General features: G+C 45.7%; 2 protein-coding genes across 2 annotated transcripts in view; both read right to left on the reverse strand.

Annotated features, from left to right (window-relative positions):
- The window catches only part of adamts17 (ADAM metallopeptidase with thrombospondin type 1 motif, 17), a gene marked incomplete at both ends in the record, with an annotated part of 69,266 nt that extends 65,463 nt beyond the window's left edge, over nucleotides 1-3,803 (reverse strand). Inside the window, one exon of the mRNA XM_079737011.1 lies at nucleotides 3,474-3,803. Coding sequence (XP_079593137.1) covers nucleotides 3,474-3,803 — 330 coding nt within the window. The remainder of the gene's footprint in view (nucleotides 1-3,473) is intronic.
- A 1,596-nt stretch (nucleotides 3,804-5,399) lies between these two features.
- On the reverse strand, nucleotides 5,400-16,628 carry cers3a (ceramide synthase 3a). Its single transcript, XM_079737234.1, has 11 exons — nucleotides 16,457-16,628; nucleotides 13,835-14,046; nucleotides 13,327-13,444; nucleotides 12,512-12,630; nucleotides 12,050-12,107; nucleotides 11,468-11,518; nucleotides 10,200-10,292; nucleotides 9,529-9,657; nucleotides 8,754-8,860; nucleotides 7,969-8,122; nucleotides 5,400-6,914 (listed from the first exon to the last, which is right to left on the reverse strand). Exons 2-11 carry the CDS (start codon nucleotides 14,005-14,007, stop codon nucleotides 6,708-6,710), a joined length of 1,209 nt encoding a protein of 402 aa, XP_079593360.1. The 5' UTR covers nucleotides 14,008-14,046; nucleotides 16,457-16,628; the 3' UTR covers nucleotides 5,400-6,707.
- Nucleotides 16,629-17,479: the final 851 nt, after the last annotated feature.

Raw genomic sequence — 17,479 nt, forward strand, 5'->3', positions numbered from 1 at the left:
TATCCTCAGCCAATCAGAGTGCTTTTTACATTCCATAATCACTATCGGCCTAAATCATCTACAGTATTTGGCTAAGGCATGTTTGACGCTAAATACAAGATGAACCTTAAAACCATTTAGGATGGGAGACATTGAGCATGGGAGGATGTGAGGTTACACCAGGCAAGAAAAGACACTCTGGGCTTTGTCGAAGGTTTGGTACGGTCTGTGCACCAGACCGAACCCCGTGCTCACACATGTCCGGCGCAGTGTATGCGTGTGTGTGTGTGTGTGTGTGCATGCGTGCGTGCGTGCGTGCGTGCGTGCGTGCATGTGTGTGTGACTGTGCTCATTCGTTACTCGAACATCCCGGGACCATACAGTCGTGCGCGGAACGAACAGCCTAAGGAAGACCGGCAGCTAGAAGGACATGTGGCCGAGATTCACGGCCGTGTCATAAAGGTCCATCTGGTTTGATTTGGGAGGATCATTTCACAGGGCTTCAAACTTGTGGCCCTCGTTTGTATCCGTGACAACAATATAGTGTTCCCATGGAGAACATCCATCCCTTGGGTTCACCCCTTACCAGATGCCCCACGTGAAAGATTAGCTGAAGATCGTCAAATAGATTAGCGGAATAATTTAAAACAGTAATAAAGAGAGAAGAAACAGAAGAGAATGGAGGTTGATGGGAGGCCTATTCTGAGAAACAGAGACGTTATGCTGACAACATCTTTATGAAATGAGAAGGCTCGAGTTTTATCCACATATTACGGTACGTTGGTTTTTGTTGAAGTAACACGGACCCTCCAGTTACAAACTATGCGCGCAAATCTAATGTAACCCTCGGAAACACAACAGTAATACGCTAAAACAATAACTTACTCAGAGGCATGAAACGGGATAAATAACGAGCGAGCGTGGCTTGAATCACTGTCTCAAGTTAGCTGCCAAAACGTCAACCCTCAAGGGCAGCAGCGAGCCTGGTGACGCTAATTGCACAAGGTGATGTCACTTTCCATTAGGTTGCATGAGGCTAATGGTGGTTGGCTCTCACGGTAAAACAGTACCGGCCTTGTAAACGCATGTATTAGGGACACACATCCTCGTATTACTGACTAGCAGACACTTATATCAACAGAGCCTTACGGTGGATTTGTTTTTTAGATACATGGTATCAATGAGTCGGGGTGAATGGGTTTGGACACACACAAACTTTTGGGGCTGGGGCACCCTCATCACCCTGATGACTATTCTGCCCTCTAAGATTACCCATGACGCAGGGTTACCTAGAATATTACTCCGGCCCAGACTAGAGCGCACCTGTGTCGTGTGTTTCACGCGCTAACCCCCCAGAGACAGGGGTCAGTCCAGGCTGCAACACGTTGTTGACCAGCGGCAGGATGGATTAAAGTCAATCTCCAGCTCAACGAACACAGAGAATTGATGCTATTCCTAGGTAGCCTTCCCTATACGGGGCTGCCAGGTTATAGCACATTGGCTGCTGCAAAACAATACAAGAGAACTTTAAGTCTAAAAAAAGAAAATGTTGTCTAACGATCCCTTTCAACGCTGTAAAGCAAGCATTCTTTTTTTGTCTTTATTTAGCCTGCATTCAGGCATTCCCTCTTCTGGAGGTCTGGAGGAAAGCCAGGCGTCCACAGCACAGCTGCTACAATGCGCCGGGCCTCTGGAGACGAGTAAATGGGATTCGATTTGACCCGTGCACACTCCTTTTTAGAGCCTACACTGGCGCTAACGCAAGGACAACCGGTGCGTGTACACAGACGCACGTGGCGGTGGATTGAGTTAAAGCCACTGTGGCTAACATGTCCTTGGCATGGTCGATATGTCTGCATCTACCCGGATCCCAACACACACGTGTGAGCGCGTGTGTGTTGGCGTGTTTGCGCTCATGCGTGTGTGTGTGTGTTCTTTTGCACGCCCCTGTGTGTGTGTGTGTGTGTGTGTGTGTGTGTGTGTGTGTGTGTGTGTGTGTGTGTGCACGCGTGTGTGTGTGTGTGTGTGTGTGTGTGTGTGTGTGTGTGTGTGTGTGGGCACCTTGACCTGTCCCTCAGCCAAATAAAAAGCACCTGGAGAGGGCGCCTCCCTGAAACATTTAAAAGAGTGGACGCCTCAGAGTGCATAGGGGCTGGAGCTGACCCTGCCTGGTCGAGGGTTAACGCAGAGAGGAGGGTGGTGGTTCTGGAGGTGCTGGAGGTGTGGTTGGGGCTTGGGGAGAGGGGAGCTTGGGGGGGGGCTGGATAGTGTTACCAGCCCAGACCGCACTGCCTTGAGATCAGTGTCAGACATGCACTGGCCAACCATAATAATGAGACCAAGTGTGCTTCTGTTGGGGCAGAGGATGGCCTACACCAGCTTTGCCCTAAACCCGACCTAGTTTTCACTGCCACACATGGAGCGGGAGGAGAGTCCATAAGAATCAAGATCCCCGCTTCTCAGAGGGTTATCAAGGCAAAGGTAGACAGTTTTCTCCGCTTTCATTGTGGGTTCTAATTGGGTGTACTTGAGATGTTCCCCGAAGGCGTTAGGGTGTTAACAGTAAATGTCAAATAGGACGGCTTTGTGTTTGTACGTGTCTGTAGGTTGACTAAAACCACTAACGCACACACTATCGCTGGACTGGAATGTCTGGATGGTTGAGTCATTTCAGTAACATCATGCATGCAGTGTTTCAGTAGCATCATGCATGTATCATGTATGCAGTGCGTGAGAGAAAGAGGGACAGAAAAAGTGATTGCATGTGTTAGTCTGTGTGCATATATGTGCTCATGCGGTTGTTTCTATATATATATATATATATATATATATATATATATATATATATATATATATATATATGTGTGTGTGTGTGTGTGTGTGTGTGTGTGTGTGTGTGTGTGTGTGTGTGTGTGTGTGTGTGTGTGTCGGTCTCTCTCGCTCAAACGCTCTCTTTCGCCCTCTCTCTACACACCTGCTGTGTGTGTGTGTGTGTGTGTGTGTGTGTGTGTGTGTGTGTGTGTGTCTGTGTGTGTGTGTGTGTGTGTGTGTGTGTGTGTGTGTGTGTGTGTGTGTGTGTGTGTGTGTGTGTGTGTGTGTGTGTGTGTGTGTGTGTGTGTGTGTGTGACACAGTGACCCTATAGCCAGGCCTATCAGTTGCCTAAACTGTTTGGCACCATGGTGACAGTCATGCTTCCCGGGAGCTAGCTAATCTTTGGGAGCCAGACAGCTCTGGGGTGTCCTGCCAGACACCAAGGGTCAGCAGCAGCTATAGCTGACAGGACTTCTGACGCTTCTTACTTGGACCGAAATTAAATTAAATGAGTCGATTTTGCACTCACGCACTTATCGGGCGATCGCTTGAAATCCTACCAGAGGTTTGACTTAAACGCAAGGCTCGGCGCATGACGCATTGATCTGTGCATGCTAGGCTAACTTTAACATCGGTCGAAGGTGAGCTGAAAAGAGAAGAGGTGATGTATGTGTTGCCCTACCAGGCCTCCGCAGGTACTGAGCGAGGCGTACGAGTCCGTTTGGTTGACTATCCATCCTGTGTAAAAGCAGAGCTGGCCCTGGGGGATCCGCGACAGCTGGGGACTCTTGCCTCTTTTCCTCTCCTCGACGACAAAGTCGTCAGAGAGGAACGAGTTGTCGCTTCTAAGATTCAAGTAGAGATTATTTCCGAAAGCGGGAAGCAACAGAAGTAAGTGATCCTTGTGAGTCGCGTCGTGACCACCCGGGACGTCGTGGGGGGAGCGCCGGTCGCGGTAACGCCGGGTCTGGTCCTGCAGCGGCAGGTGTGTGTCCTCTCCAAATAGCACCATGGGAACCACTTCATCAGTCTCCAGTTCTGGGACAACTACCAGGAAGGTGGAAACACAGGCGGTCAAGTGACGTGAGAAAATAAATCTGAATTATTCCCCTTAAACAATGCATCTAACACCAAACGCTGTCGCAGTAAGTACACATTATTAGACTTACTGGACAAGTAAGTGCCCAAATAACCTTTCAATGAGCATGCACAAGACCAGAGCAACATGTGAAGGCATCCTAATGCTGTTTAGAAGGTTTTCGAGAAAAACCACAGTTTTTCTATTTCTATAAAGGATCTATCCAACGACGATTATTGAGAAGAACCGGCCAATAGAGGAACAGGCCTGTGGTGAATGCGTAATGCGTAACGCTATAAGCGCATATAGGCTACTTACCAGTCTCCGCAATCAACCCGATAGAGAAGAATGAAAGCAGCAAGACAAGCGGTGTAACATGACTGTCATGCATGATACAGCTAAGCAGAGGACCTGTGAGGGGGGGGATGTAAGCGCTTGCGAAGCCAGAGAGGACTGCACAACTTTTCTAAAGTTTGAGAAGTTAGTGTTGATTCAGCCAAGTGAATTTGAAACTCCGGGCATGCCTCCTGGAAATTGGCAACGCCTCCCCGTCAACGCAATTGGTTTAGAGGTGATACACTAACGCGGTTCTGCCCTCTCGTTGGTGAGTGAGGCTGTCCGTCAGGAGTCGCTCTGAAACCCTACACGTGGGTTCAAGTGAAGAGGTGCAGTTGTGACGTTGCCGGGAGCTAAATAATGCTCACATAACAGAACAATAACTATGTATAAACACAAATATGTTTGTAAATAAAGATAATAGGTGCGACTGTCTATTTGTTTCAAATAACGTAAAAGGAACCCAGATCCATAACAGATGAAAACACTGTTTGGCCCTATATATAGACTTTGGCCTTTCACAAATGAAAGTTTAAACAAAAGGAACCACACGTTAGTAACACCCAAGTCTCCCGTCGTGCACCGTTTGCGCATGCATGTTATGACAGTTGTCGATTCTGGTTCGGCACAGGTGATCGTTGAGTGACCCCCCTCCCCTCCCCCCCCCTTGATTTCAGCCAATCAGAGACCGCGTTCCATAACCTACGCTTGGTGCGTTACCCGTTGTTTAAACGTTTGGTTCATCCTTAATCCTTCAGCTACCTGGCAATTATAAGGCAAGACCGGCCATCAGAGACAGATGGATGGATGAAAGGATGGATGGACGGTTTGGCGGGTGGATGGATGGGTGGTTGCACACACGGGTGGATTGATGAGTAATTACTAAACACCGAGAGCAGGGTTGAGGGCAAGCGCAAAAGTAAATCTGTAGAGTGTGTGTGCGTGCGGGTGCGCGTGTGTGTGTGTGTGTGTGTGTGTTTGCCTGTGTGTATACGTGTGTGTGCATGTGCGTGCGTGTGTGTGTGTTTGATTGAGAAGGGGAGATTGAGGTAGATATCCTTGCAGCTCAACAAAGCTTTTGACAGGGCGGCCTATGCTGGTGGTGTGCTCCATCTAGTGGTTGCCAGCGGAACAACAGTGACACCTTCATTGTAACTTAAAAAATAATTAATACAAAATAAAAATAATATGAAGGACTATGAAAAGGGTACGAATTTATTCAATTAATGCCGTTTCATTCCTGCAGCACCAAATTCATAAAACACAGCAACAGAGTACATGTCTGACAGACTGATTAAAGACCAGAAATGATGGAACAGTATTTAACCTAAAAAATAAAAGGAGAGATACATGCCCATGCGTTTCCATTAACGCACGAGGTATTTTTATTAATTCCTACATTACAACACTTCCGAAATTAATACTTCAATTTATTTGAACATTCAGACTATGCTTTCTGTAAGAATCCCTTCAACCATTGAAAGCACATTAAAACTCCTTCAGCAATCACCTGAAACCATGGATTTCTTGGCCCCGCCAATGGAGTCCATGTGTAAACATAAAAAAAAACGTTTTTAAGACAAAAGCTGCTATTACTTCATGTTTCAGTCAATAGTCCTAGGACTTCGGTATTCGATTACACTTATTTGTACAAGGAATGATTATTGCGTCTATTAGTGTTATTAAGTAAGGTGAGACGTGAGCTGGAACGGCAGAGCACAGCTGGACGGAGCAAACTCTCAACCCTTCCTTCAGCCGTTGAGTCATTTATCTACTCCTTAACCGGTATAAAAAAAAAAGAAGGCCATGCAGCCAAGACATTATAACCACTACACTCCCAGCATCTCCCCCCAAATACGAGCATTTGGAGAAACCCAGGGCGATACTGGAGTGCATTTCATCCCTCGCTGACCACGTCTAGCTGCAACGCGCTGCAGACACGGTTGCCAGATTGGTCAGGAAATCTGCTCCAATCTGGCAACACTGCCAGCAGGTCTTGATAGATGAAGTGGGCCTACTGACGCTGGGCAGCTGTTCCTGGACGGGGGGGGCATTTGACAGTATGCAAGTCACTACCGCAGCCCCTTCGGCAATATGGGATGCATTAGGCGCAAGTAATGAAAACAAAAGCTTTTGTGTTTTTGTTCGCCTGTTTTTCTTGCTCGCTTCCCATGTTTACAAAGCCGGGGGCATTGCTACTGACAACCGTGTGGAAAAACTCAAGCGCCGCAGAGCCGTTCATAGCGTCCTTCTCTGTATGTGAGGGACGCTCACTACGTGCTGCGCATGCACGAAAGATTTCTCCACGTTGTTTGAATATGTGCGTGTGCTTAATAATTGAAGCACACTTTGTTGGTTGTTATCTTCTCCGTATTGAAAATAACATTTGATTGCATATTAAACATTTAACATAATACATTCCAATGCTGCAGTTATCGGGCATTCCATAGGCGCACCGTTCCGATTTGTTCCAAACGTGGATGTATTGTTGACGCCACCAGCTCAGTACACAGTCTTTGCTTGGCAGGTTGTCTCCGCGAGAGACAAATGTCCAAAGCGGCCGTTTTTGCCCTCCTTTCTGACCACCCGTCCTGAGCCGTTTGAATGATTGCTCTGCTTCCTCTCCATCTCCTCGGTTGAACTGCCCTCCTCCTCTTCCTCGTCCTCCTCATCCTCCTCTTCGTGGTCACTCCTCTCGTCTCTGGTCATCTTAACACAAAGCAAAGAAAACGAAACAGGATTTGAGAAGAAAGGGGTAGAAAATAAAAGGAGAGAGAGAGGGATGAAGGAAAATAAAGGGACTGAAAAGGTCTCTCAACCATTTTTAATTAGAGCACATGGAGAGAACAAAAGAGAACAAGATATGCACCTGAAAGGAGCATGAAAGAAACTTGAGCTAGAGTGGAAAACGGTGTTCTAAATGTGCGTCTGGTCAATCAAGTGCAGAGCCCCATATAATAACTCTCACCAGGAGATTGAGGCTGCGATAACAGTGTGTGCTGAGCAAGCAAAAGAAAACCTATGATTTGATGTGATGTTCCAAAACGCAATTACAATGCATTAGCACATGTTGGATAAGGCGGAGGTGACCATTGTTAATGAGTACTTTATTTATTGTATATTCGCTTTCATACTGACAACAGAGTACTATGTAACTATTTACAAACTACTTAATATGTTGTTACCAATTAGTGACTGATACACTTAAAACAAGGTATTTTCCGGTCATAGTGTATTCAAATGTATCAATCTCCTTGTACAAATGGGTCTGTTGGTTTTCCCCCCAACTCTTCAACCACACTGTGGCCAAAGGTCAGGGCCTTAGGGGACTGCAAACACGCTTTAGTCCAATGCATGGTACAAAAATAATACATAGGCCCTGAATGTACCAGGGGCATGCAAGCAGCTTGCAGAAATCTTTTTCACCTGCGGGGCATGTGGCTCATGAGTTGGCTGGTATTCGGAAGGTTGCTAGTTCGATCCCCGGTGTCGAGGTGTCCCTGAGCGAGACGCCTCACCTTCACTGCTCACGATGAGCTGGCTTTCTCTTTGCATGGCTGTAACCGCCATCAGTGTGTGAATGTGCGCACGAATGGGGGAATGTTAGCGCTTTGAGCGGCCACTGGTTAGAACATTTACCTGTGACAGGTTCCGACAGCCTGGCTTCTTGTATCACACTTGTGGTAGGTTTGTATCTCTGGAAAAGGTAATGCTGGGTATACCGGCAGGCAGGACGGAAGCGATAATCCCAGGATGGACTCACCTTGCCGAACAGGAACTTGCGGACCATGCGGAGAATGAGGTAGGCCCAGAATATATGCAGGAAGAGCAGGACCACCAGCATGACGTTGAAGAAGTAGTAGCCAAAGAAGGGCGGGTAGTGCTCGACCGGATAGACCCAGGTGCAATGGATCAGCCTGGTGAACAGAGATCCATCGTTAAAGCCACGGCATGGAACTCCTCTTCCCAGCTTGCAACTGAACCAAGTTACAGCAGCCAACTGTTATATTTTTATGGGCGAATGTAATGACCCAAAACCATTAAAGTTAAGGTTTTAAGTAGTTAATAGTGGTCATTTAGCACAACATAATTTCCAAACAGAACTTCAAAAACTCCAGTATTTCCAACTAAGCTTTTTCCACAATACTTTATAATAATGCTCCATAAAACCTTCAAATCCAGCTTGTAAATTTGCCCCTGATTTGTTGTAATCATCAGTGTCCCATAGTGTGTTTGCCAATTGATATGCAGAGTAAGCTTTCAAATAGCCAAAGATATAATTAATTGGAATATTGATTTTCCTGCTGACTGAAACATCGGCTTCTGCATATGCATGACGTCTCCCCATTCGGGAGAAAGTATTAAGAGCAATGAAAAAGGAAATGTACACCGCAGGCAATCATCTGGGAAACGGGGAAGATAAAGACTTAATAAAAAGGACACTGGTAATGAATAGAAAAGCAATGTATCAATCATGCGCAGTACGCACACACACACACACACACACAAACACGCACACACACGCACAAATGTAATGTGTTGGCCTACCAGAATGGAAAGATGATCAGTCTTGTTACCATAAACACTATGGCAAACACAACAAACAGTGCATTGCAGGTCCTCTCCCATTTGGCATAGTTAAATAACTTGGCAGACTATAAGAGGGAGAGAGAATGGTGTTGTTAGTCATCCCCACAACACACAACATCATTCCCAGCCAAAGCTAGGTCAAGTCAAATATAAACTTAGACCAGACTTTTGGACTGCACTGACCGCCAGTTAAAGTGTTACAGTAAGGGTTAGGGCTTAGGGATAGTGCTATGGTTAGGGCTTTGGCTATGATTTAGGGCTAGGTTTTACAGTAAGGATGAGGGCTAGGTTAGGGTTTAAAGTCTACACCTAGACCTTACTTGTAAGCTTGATTGCTCTCCAGTAAAAGGGTAAGCGTTGGGGTTAGGGCTATAGTTAAGTTTTGGGGTTAGGGTTAAGGCTAGGTTGGATTTGAATGTCTACAAACCTATGCACGACTTGTAGAGTTAAATGATCTCCAGTAAAACAAAGAGGGGTTTGATTTACGGCTAGGGCTAGGGATGGTAAAATAACCTGAGAGAGAGAGAGAAGGAGAGTGAAAGAGAGAGCGAGAGTATGTTTGAGAGAGAGAGAAAGAAAGAGAGAGTGAGAGAGGGAGAGTGAGAGGGAGAGGGAGAGAGAAGGACTGTTAAGAGAATATCTTGTTTGCATTCCGCCTACATGGGTCAAAGTCTGACCGGGGGAAGCCCTGTACACTCTACACACCCTGGCCAGACGTGCGGACCCGACTGACCTCCAGCAGCACGTCGGAGGAGTCGTGGACCAGCATCACCAGCGTTCCGATGCGGATGTAGTTGACGCACCAGGAGAAGGAGAGCAGGGTCAGCGTGGCCAGGTGGTGAACGATCTGCTCATTGAAGTCCTGGAGGGGAGGAACCAGGAGAGTGTTTACCTTCTGAACCTCAAGAGATGTTACCCCTGTTTCCCCCGCGAAAACCTGGACGCTTCGATTAAGACCGGCAGACTTGTGGTATCGCAATAGGATTTTATAATCTGATACTGCAGTGCAACGTGAATATTAGCAAAGCATTGTAGGAATTTGCATAGTCTCATTTCCTCCTCATGAGTCAGCTACAGGATACTTAAAGGAAGGCATTAACATACAACATTTTAAGCAAATTGACCTTTTCAGCAGGTTTAACTTTTGAAATTGAAGACTCTATCTAACTCTATTACATGAATCTAATAATGCTCTCAGATATAAGCTTCATGTGTTGCCCTGTAACGCAAACAAAAACCTATTTGTGTGTATAGATAACAACCTTTGAACTATAAATAGGCTTACAAATAGTGTGACACTCGTGTCACTTATAAGCATTGGCTTTCCAAGTGTCTAATCCCCAACATGCTCAGATCTAGCGGTCAGGCCGGAGGTGTGTCTCCACCTCTGATGCTCATACATACCTTCCTTTTCACATCAAAGGTAATGCTGAAGAGCAGGGACCCATAGAAGCTCATCTCAAGGACGTAATACCAGTACTGAGATTCCAGCATGGACTAGAGAGAGAGAGAGAGAGAGAGAGAGAGAGACAGAGAGAGAGAGCGAGAGAGAGAGCGAGAGAGAGAGAGAGAGAGAGAGAGAGAGAGAGAGACAGAGAGAGAGAGAGGGAGAGAGAGAGAGACAGAGAGACAGAGAGAGAGAGAGAGGGAGAGAGAGAGAGAGAGAGGGAGAGGGTGAGAGAGAGAGAGAGGGAGACAGAGAGAGAGGGAGACAGACAGAGAGAGAGAGAGAGAGAGAGAGAGAGAGAGAGGGAGACAGAGAGAGAATGAATGAAAGAACAAAGGTAAGAAAAGTTGTAGGAACAAATAGGCCCACAAAGAATCACACACCCACACCCACACACACACACACACACAGGAAAGAAAGGGTAAACCCAATCTGCGTCTCGGTCACACAAAGCACACGTTAAACCAAGGGGTTGTCCCTGTAGGCGGTAGGCTTTGTCTAAAGGCCCCACAATTTTGGAGGAAGCAACTCTATACGGCTAAAGCCCTCTCCATTGTGAAGCCTACGACTACCAGCCCCAACCACCCTCACCCCACCCACCACCAGACCACCACCCTCCTGAAAGGAAAGAAGAAAACACACATATTCTGATAACGTAGCTCTGGGATCATCTATAATCCTGGAGCCGGTGCGCCACAAGTGACCTCATAGAACTCCTGATTAGCTTCTCTGGAACACCGTGAGGACCACACGGATGCAGCACATGCACACACACACACACACACACACACACACACACACACACACACACACACACACACACACACAAACTTAGATACACACACACACAAACACATACAGTTAAAAAAAAAACACACACGTATACACGCATATACACACAAACACACACAAACGCACACACACACACACACACACACACACATACGTACAAGAACCGTGCTACATTTCTAAATAAGGAGTTGTTTGAGCCAACATGAAAACTATTATCAGCGGCCTGTTGGAACGGCGGAGCTTTACGTCAAGCGTTTATCAGTAATGGATGTGGATGCATTACACATTATGCCTGCATGTGTGCATTATATACATGTGGTAATGGTTTCAGGGGCGGGGGGTGATGGATCTGACATGGCAGTGAGGTTGAAGCCATTCTTGGGTTTTTACACATGAATGGTGAGAACACACCAGCATCTTGTCACTCACTGACCTGCTTTGGGAATCCTGTCCACACTTGTCGGGTATCATACAACCATTCTTTCTGTAAAACAGTCGAGACAGGAATACAATATTCACTTATGTTTGGTGGTTGGAGTTTGGTTGTTTGTATTTCTCCCTGAACAAACGCTCTCCGCAACAAAATGACTCAAGACAGATGCTCCACATAAGCCAAAATAAATATGCTCCCGATGTGTGTGTGTGTGTGTGTGTGTGTGTGTGTGTGTGTGTGTGTGTGTGTGTGTGTGTGTGTGTGCCTTTGTGTGTTTATTAGTCTGTCTGTGCATGGGTTTGTGTGTGTGTTTGGGTGTGTATGTGTGTGTGTATATCTAATTGACTTGGCTACCCTGGCTGTTGCATTAATACAATGAAGGCAGTTATGATCAGTCCCGTGTTGAAACAGTTCAACAACAGTCCATTTGAAAACATTGTTACATAGAATGTAAAGTCATGTGTTTCAGGTTTTGTTTAGGCTAGTGACTGCATGGTGCTGAACACAATATGGCAACAGAAATCCCTCAAAGATTTCCACTGTGCTATACCATATGTTTCTATATTGTGTAGGTATACTTACATCATACAGAGCTAATATTCCTCCGAAAAATGTGAATAGATAGAAGACAAACCTCCAACTGTACGACAAAGACACAAAAGGCCCATGATTAGTGGATTGGTTATCATGGGTTATCACAGTATATGGCAGTTATGATACAGTCATATACTTGTATTAGAATACCAGGACAGAGGGAGAGCGATAGATGGATTGAGAGAGAGAGAGGGCAAGAGAGAGACGGTGAGGGGGTGAGAGAGAGGCGGGGATGAGAGAGAGAGAGGAAGAACAATAAGGACTGCATGAAAACAGGAAGAGAGAGAGGTAAAAATAGAAAGTGACAGACAGAGACAGACTTACAGAGAAAGAGGGAGATCGAGAAGTGGGGGAGAGTGAGAAAAAAGGAGCGAGAGAAAGAAAAGAAGAAAGAGTTACAGACTTAGAGAGAGAGACGCACACAGATAACGAGAGAGACAGAGTGCTGACCTGGCCTCTCTGAACTTCTTGAGGACTCCGGGTCGGTCCTGATTACGTCGTCTTCTGAACCAGCGCTCAATTTGCCTGCCTGACAAGCCACTCTTCTTGGACAGCCCATTGACAGCAGACTGCAAAGGTGTGACATGGGGCACAAACATGGACGCATGTAAACAGGTGAACTGATAAGGAGATCGAGCCGCTCAGAAATGGTGGCTTGGTGGCTCAACCTGCTAGTGTGCTAACCGGCTTGTTGTGAGCCAGGTGGGATTTGAGCCTATGTCATTCCCTATCTCTTTTAATTCAATTTCCTGTCTTCACTGTTATGTCCATGAGAGTAGACAATCCCATAGAAATACAGTGTACATATGAATGTAAAAGATGAGTCAATAATATTGCTCGAATTAACAAAAGGTGTAATTTGTTAAAGTTGAAAATGTTACTTTTATCTAGCTGCCCTCATCTCTTTCCCTCTTTCACCTCTTATAGCATATGCCTTTAAAGGTTTCAATGATCAATTTATACATTTTTACTTGTTTCACTCTTGTATAATTCATCATATTGTGTTAAGTGATTTGTAAAAGAGCTATATAAAATAGTAGAAAGGTTGATAGTTCTGAGTGCAGCGTGTTCCTGCTAATGTCAACAGGGTTCGGCAGAGGGATTCATCACCGTTTGTTAAAGGGATAATCTAATCACCAGTTAATTCCACCATCAGCATTCACATGGAGCTCATCCAGACCAAAACAACACCAACCCATCAATCAAACTCAAGTCTCTCAAGGTTTGAGAGACTCGCTCTCACTTCAATCCAGGTGACCTTTTACCTGGCCAGGGCTTCTGGTGTGGGAGAGATAGTGAAGTTCAAGGATGGGATTGTCAGTGACCCTCAGATGAACTCGCTCCTTGATCCCAAGGGAGACAGCGCATGGTGTGGCGATGAACCTGGGATAACACACATTTCCATTAGCAAGATACCACACACACACACACACACACACACACACACACACACACACACACACACACACACACACACAGACACACAGACACAAACACACACAGAGAACCACACAGATAAACTTGCCAACCAACAGCTATGTGAGAACAAAAGGCTCAGGGATTCCATTATTCAGCGCTGTCCTTGAAATGTTCTCTCTGGGTGAAAGTGTTTTCAGCTGACTCAGAACCTGTCTTTATTAGGCCCTGAGCACTATAACATATCAAGGAATCACTACTAGAACCATCTAAGCGTCTATTTTCTTTATCAGTGGAGGCGGTGGAATAGCAGAGAGAGTCTCCCACGAAGGGAGGACCTGGGAGTGCATCACTGACCTTTCAAACGTGTATCTGACCAGCAGGAAGACCAGGGCGTAGGGGACGGTGACGTAGAGATGGGAGGCCTTGGCGTACACACGTCCATCCCTGTCCTCCAGGTCCGCCCACGTCAGGTCGACAGGCAGCCAGATCCGGTCCCACCAGAAGCAGTCGTACAGTGTGTCGAACATCCCTGCTCCGCCCTGGGGGGCAGCGGTCCCATACACAACCTGGGAGAGATGGAGATGATGTGTGGAGGATAGAATCGACTGAGGGGTCACTCCAAACCATGTAGCCTGCGTTTAATACTGCCGGATTTGTTCTCCAAACTATTGATCGTTTATAGGCACCCCCTGGTAGCATGGGAACTCTCAGGTGACCCACCCCCAGCCCCCTCCTCCCCAAACAAACACACACACACACACACACACACACACACACGCACACACACACACACACACACACACACACTCGTATAAACACAGACACACACAAGCACACACAAATAAGTGATGTTTACACTGAGTAAATTTGAGTAAGAGTTGTCGCCAAACACACATTTTAATTAATGTTATTATGTACACAAAAGTTGCACAAAACCCTTTTAATTACAAAAAAGGATTATAGGTTTTGATGAACGAGTCCTTAGGACACTTCCGAAAGCTTTTCCAACCCCAGTGAGAACTGAGAACCCTGACCAAATAAAAAATGTGACAATGACTTTGTTTGCTGTTCATTTCCTGTGACGTCGAGCTCCTAAAAAAGGTTTTACTTTGCATGAGCTGTGACCATTAGCGACCAAACACTCTCCCATTAAAGTCCTCACAAGGTGCTGCTTTTCCAAAACAAATACTGATTCAACGGCCCTCCCTATTTCCAAACACCTCCACGCCTAGTGCCATAACCCACATGGGAAGACAAGAGTTACATAGAGAAAGAGCAATCATGCAAAGAGAGCGAGAGAGACTGGAGAGAGCCAGAGACATAACGGGCTAAATTGAAAGCATGGAGAAAGAGAAAGGCAAGCAAACAAGAGAAAGCAAGTGTGCAACTCTGCGTACAGCGAGAGAGGCAGAAAGAGAGTGTTTGCTATATGTCGTCTGTTTTGAGGTCAAATACATGTGCAGCAACAGTCAACAACCGGAGAGCTAACTGTCGCTTCAGAGACAATCCGGTCAACCCCTATCTGCAGCTACTGTGTGTTTAGCCAACTTGTCTACAAAACATCCAAAGAGAAGAGCATGCAAACAGGGCTATTAGTAGCCCTCAGCTTGAAACCAGGTGGAATTTTGCACCATTTGATCCGTTGGTCTCCCTGGGTGACAGTAATGAAACAATGCCAGGGCAACTGTCCCCATTTTCTGTGGGTGGAACTCCAGTGGAGCCTTCCCATAGGGAATTCCGTTAGTACCTCAGCAACAACAGTTCCGGTTCTTGGCAGGGAGCATCTGATACTCAGCGAGTCTTCCTGGGATAAATATGCTCAATCACTTAAGGCAAAATATTAACATACAACCACGCTTGTATCATTGAATATAGAGCGGTTTAATAACAACATGTGTGGGCCTTGGGATACATTGCACTTCATGGCCTTGGTCGGTCAGGGGCCCCCATGATGCCATAGCTTGTTTCAGCAAATTTGGTGAACGGTTCCCACACACACAGAACCACCTTGTCAAACGACTTCAGAGTGCATCTATCCAAGTAGAAGCATTAATTGCATGCATGTATCATTTTCAAAACCAAATATAAAGAAATACGCAGAGAAAATAGTTGCTGCTACCAATGACTTAGATGAATGCCCAATTTTTCCACAGTGTGACAGATTACACACTTTAATGAGGCAGTACTTTGTGATTGTTTCATATCTTGCTGTGAAAAGTGAGGAAACAGTGAAAGTTACCCACCGCGATGTGTTTCAGTAACTTAATCTCACAATCAGTCGTTTGTGGACAGAGTACTGCCCTGCTTTGCACTGATTGACAGTGCAAAGCAGGGCCGTCCTTTGGGGACTATTCTTTTGTTGCACAAAAGCCCTCTCTTTTCCCTGGGAATTAATTCAGCCATGTAGAATAAAACACTATCCAAGAGAATGCCCAATTCTTCCACAGTTGCAAGTCTACCACAGCCTACTAGCTGTACGGCGTTGTACTATTTCATACAGAGGGCCAATAAGAAGAGGGTAAAATAATCCCCTTTGTTAGAACCTTTGTGTATAACAAGACTGGACAGCTTCATAAAAAAATGGAAAACATGAAATAATGGAAAAATCTAATCCCAATTAAAATAAAACAAAATCAACTCAGATTGAAAGGCTTTAATACATTGGGTTCTGCAGTGATCTCTAATCCACTTGTTAACAGGTTGCAATAACAGGAGCTCTGTTCATCCTAATCCAACCATGACAAAACTTCCAGAGCACTTCACCTGCGGGCAGACTTCCCGAGTCGATATCCCCTCTACACAACACCACTCCGGCTTCGAGTATCCCTTGTTGCAACACATCAACACATTTTCCACCGTGAAATAATAACTTTGCACATTTTGAAGCGTTACTCATTTCTGTTATATAAATTAAATAGAAGGCATCATCGTTTCAACTAACACATTCCAAGGTCAGAGAAAACAGGGAAGGCTTACCTATATGGTCACGTCAGTAACACACAGGCGGCAGCCGTTCTCTCTCTATATATATTGTTGGTCCTGTGTGTGCCCGGGGATATCTGAAGCGAATACCTGAATCCTCTATTCCCCTGAGCAGCAAGCTGCTATGAAGGCACTGTCTCTTTGTCTGAGGTGCCTTACGGTTACACCCTGCCTAGGGCACAATTACATAGCTGTTTTTTTTCTCCTCCCTTCAGGTAGTAAGCACAGGAGTGAGGGGGGTGGAGAGTGAAACGCGCACACACACACACACACACACACACACACACACACATTCTCAGTTTGCCTGGCTGGCCTGCAGGGATCCACCGCCTTGTTTGCATTGTGGTCCTGATAAAGTACAAGGAGCGCTAGTCTCCCACACCGGTCGCAACGCGGTCATCTAATATAGATCTGCATGTATGTATTGGTGAACCTCATGTGGTGACGCGGTTATGTGGTTGCACTCGGCGATAAGGACATGGTAACGATGTGATGGACCATTTTTACATTATAGACAAAAAAGACGTAAACAATAAAAGCAAATGGGTGAGGATGGGTGTGTTTGTGGACTGATAAACGAAGCAAACAAGGCATAGTTCAACATGGTACACCCTGCCACGCTAAACGGAAAGCCAGCGTTCCTCGCTGTACACAATGATTAACTTACGGCTAGTGAGGCTGATTGTGATCCTCATCTGATGAGCAAACAGGGAGCCAGGGAGGGGCCAACATTGATTATCGTCAGGTAATTTAATCAAAACATGAAATATGGTTCGTCATGGTGAGAACACATTTATATGCAAGATTTGACCTCTGACATTATACATGAAATGGCTATATAACCACTATATAATGGCGCTCTGTTGGGTTCCTTATCAGGCAGCATCGGTATTATGCATGTCCTATAATATATACAAATATTATACAGTCCCATCAATTTCATTTCAATAGTACATTGTCTTCATAATTCCAAACCATATTCTCCTATTGAAATATATTCAAAGCCCACTATACAAA

Source organism: Pollachius pollachius (assembly GCF_949987615.1).
Source record: "Pollachius pollachius genome assembly, chromosome: 5".
Lineage (NCBI taxonomy): Eukaryota > Metazoa > Chordata > Actinopteri > Gadiformes > Gadidae > Pollachius > Pollachius pollachius.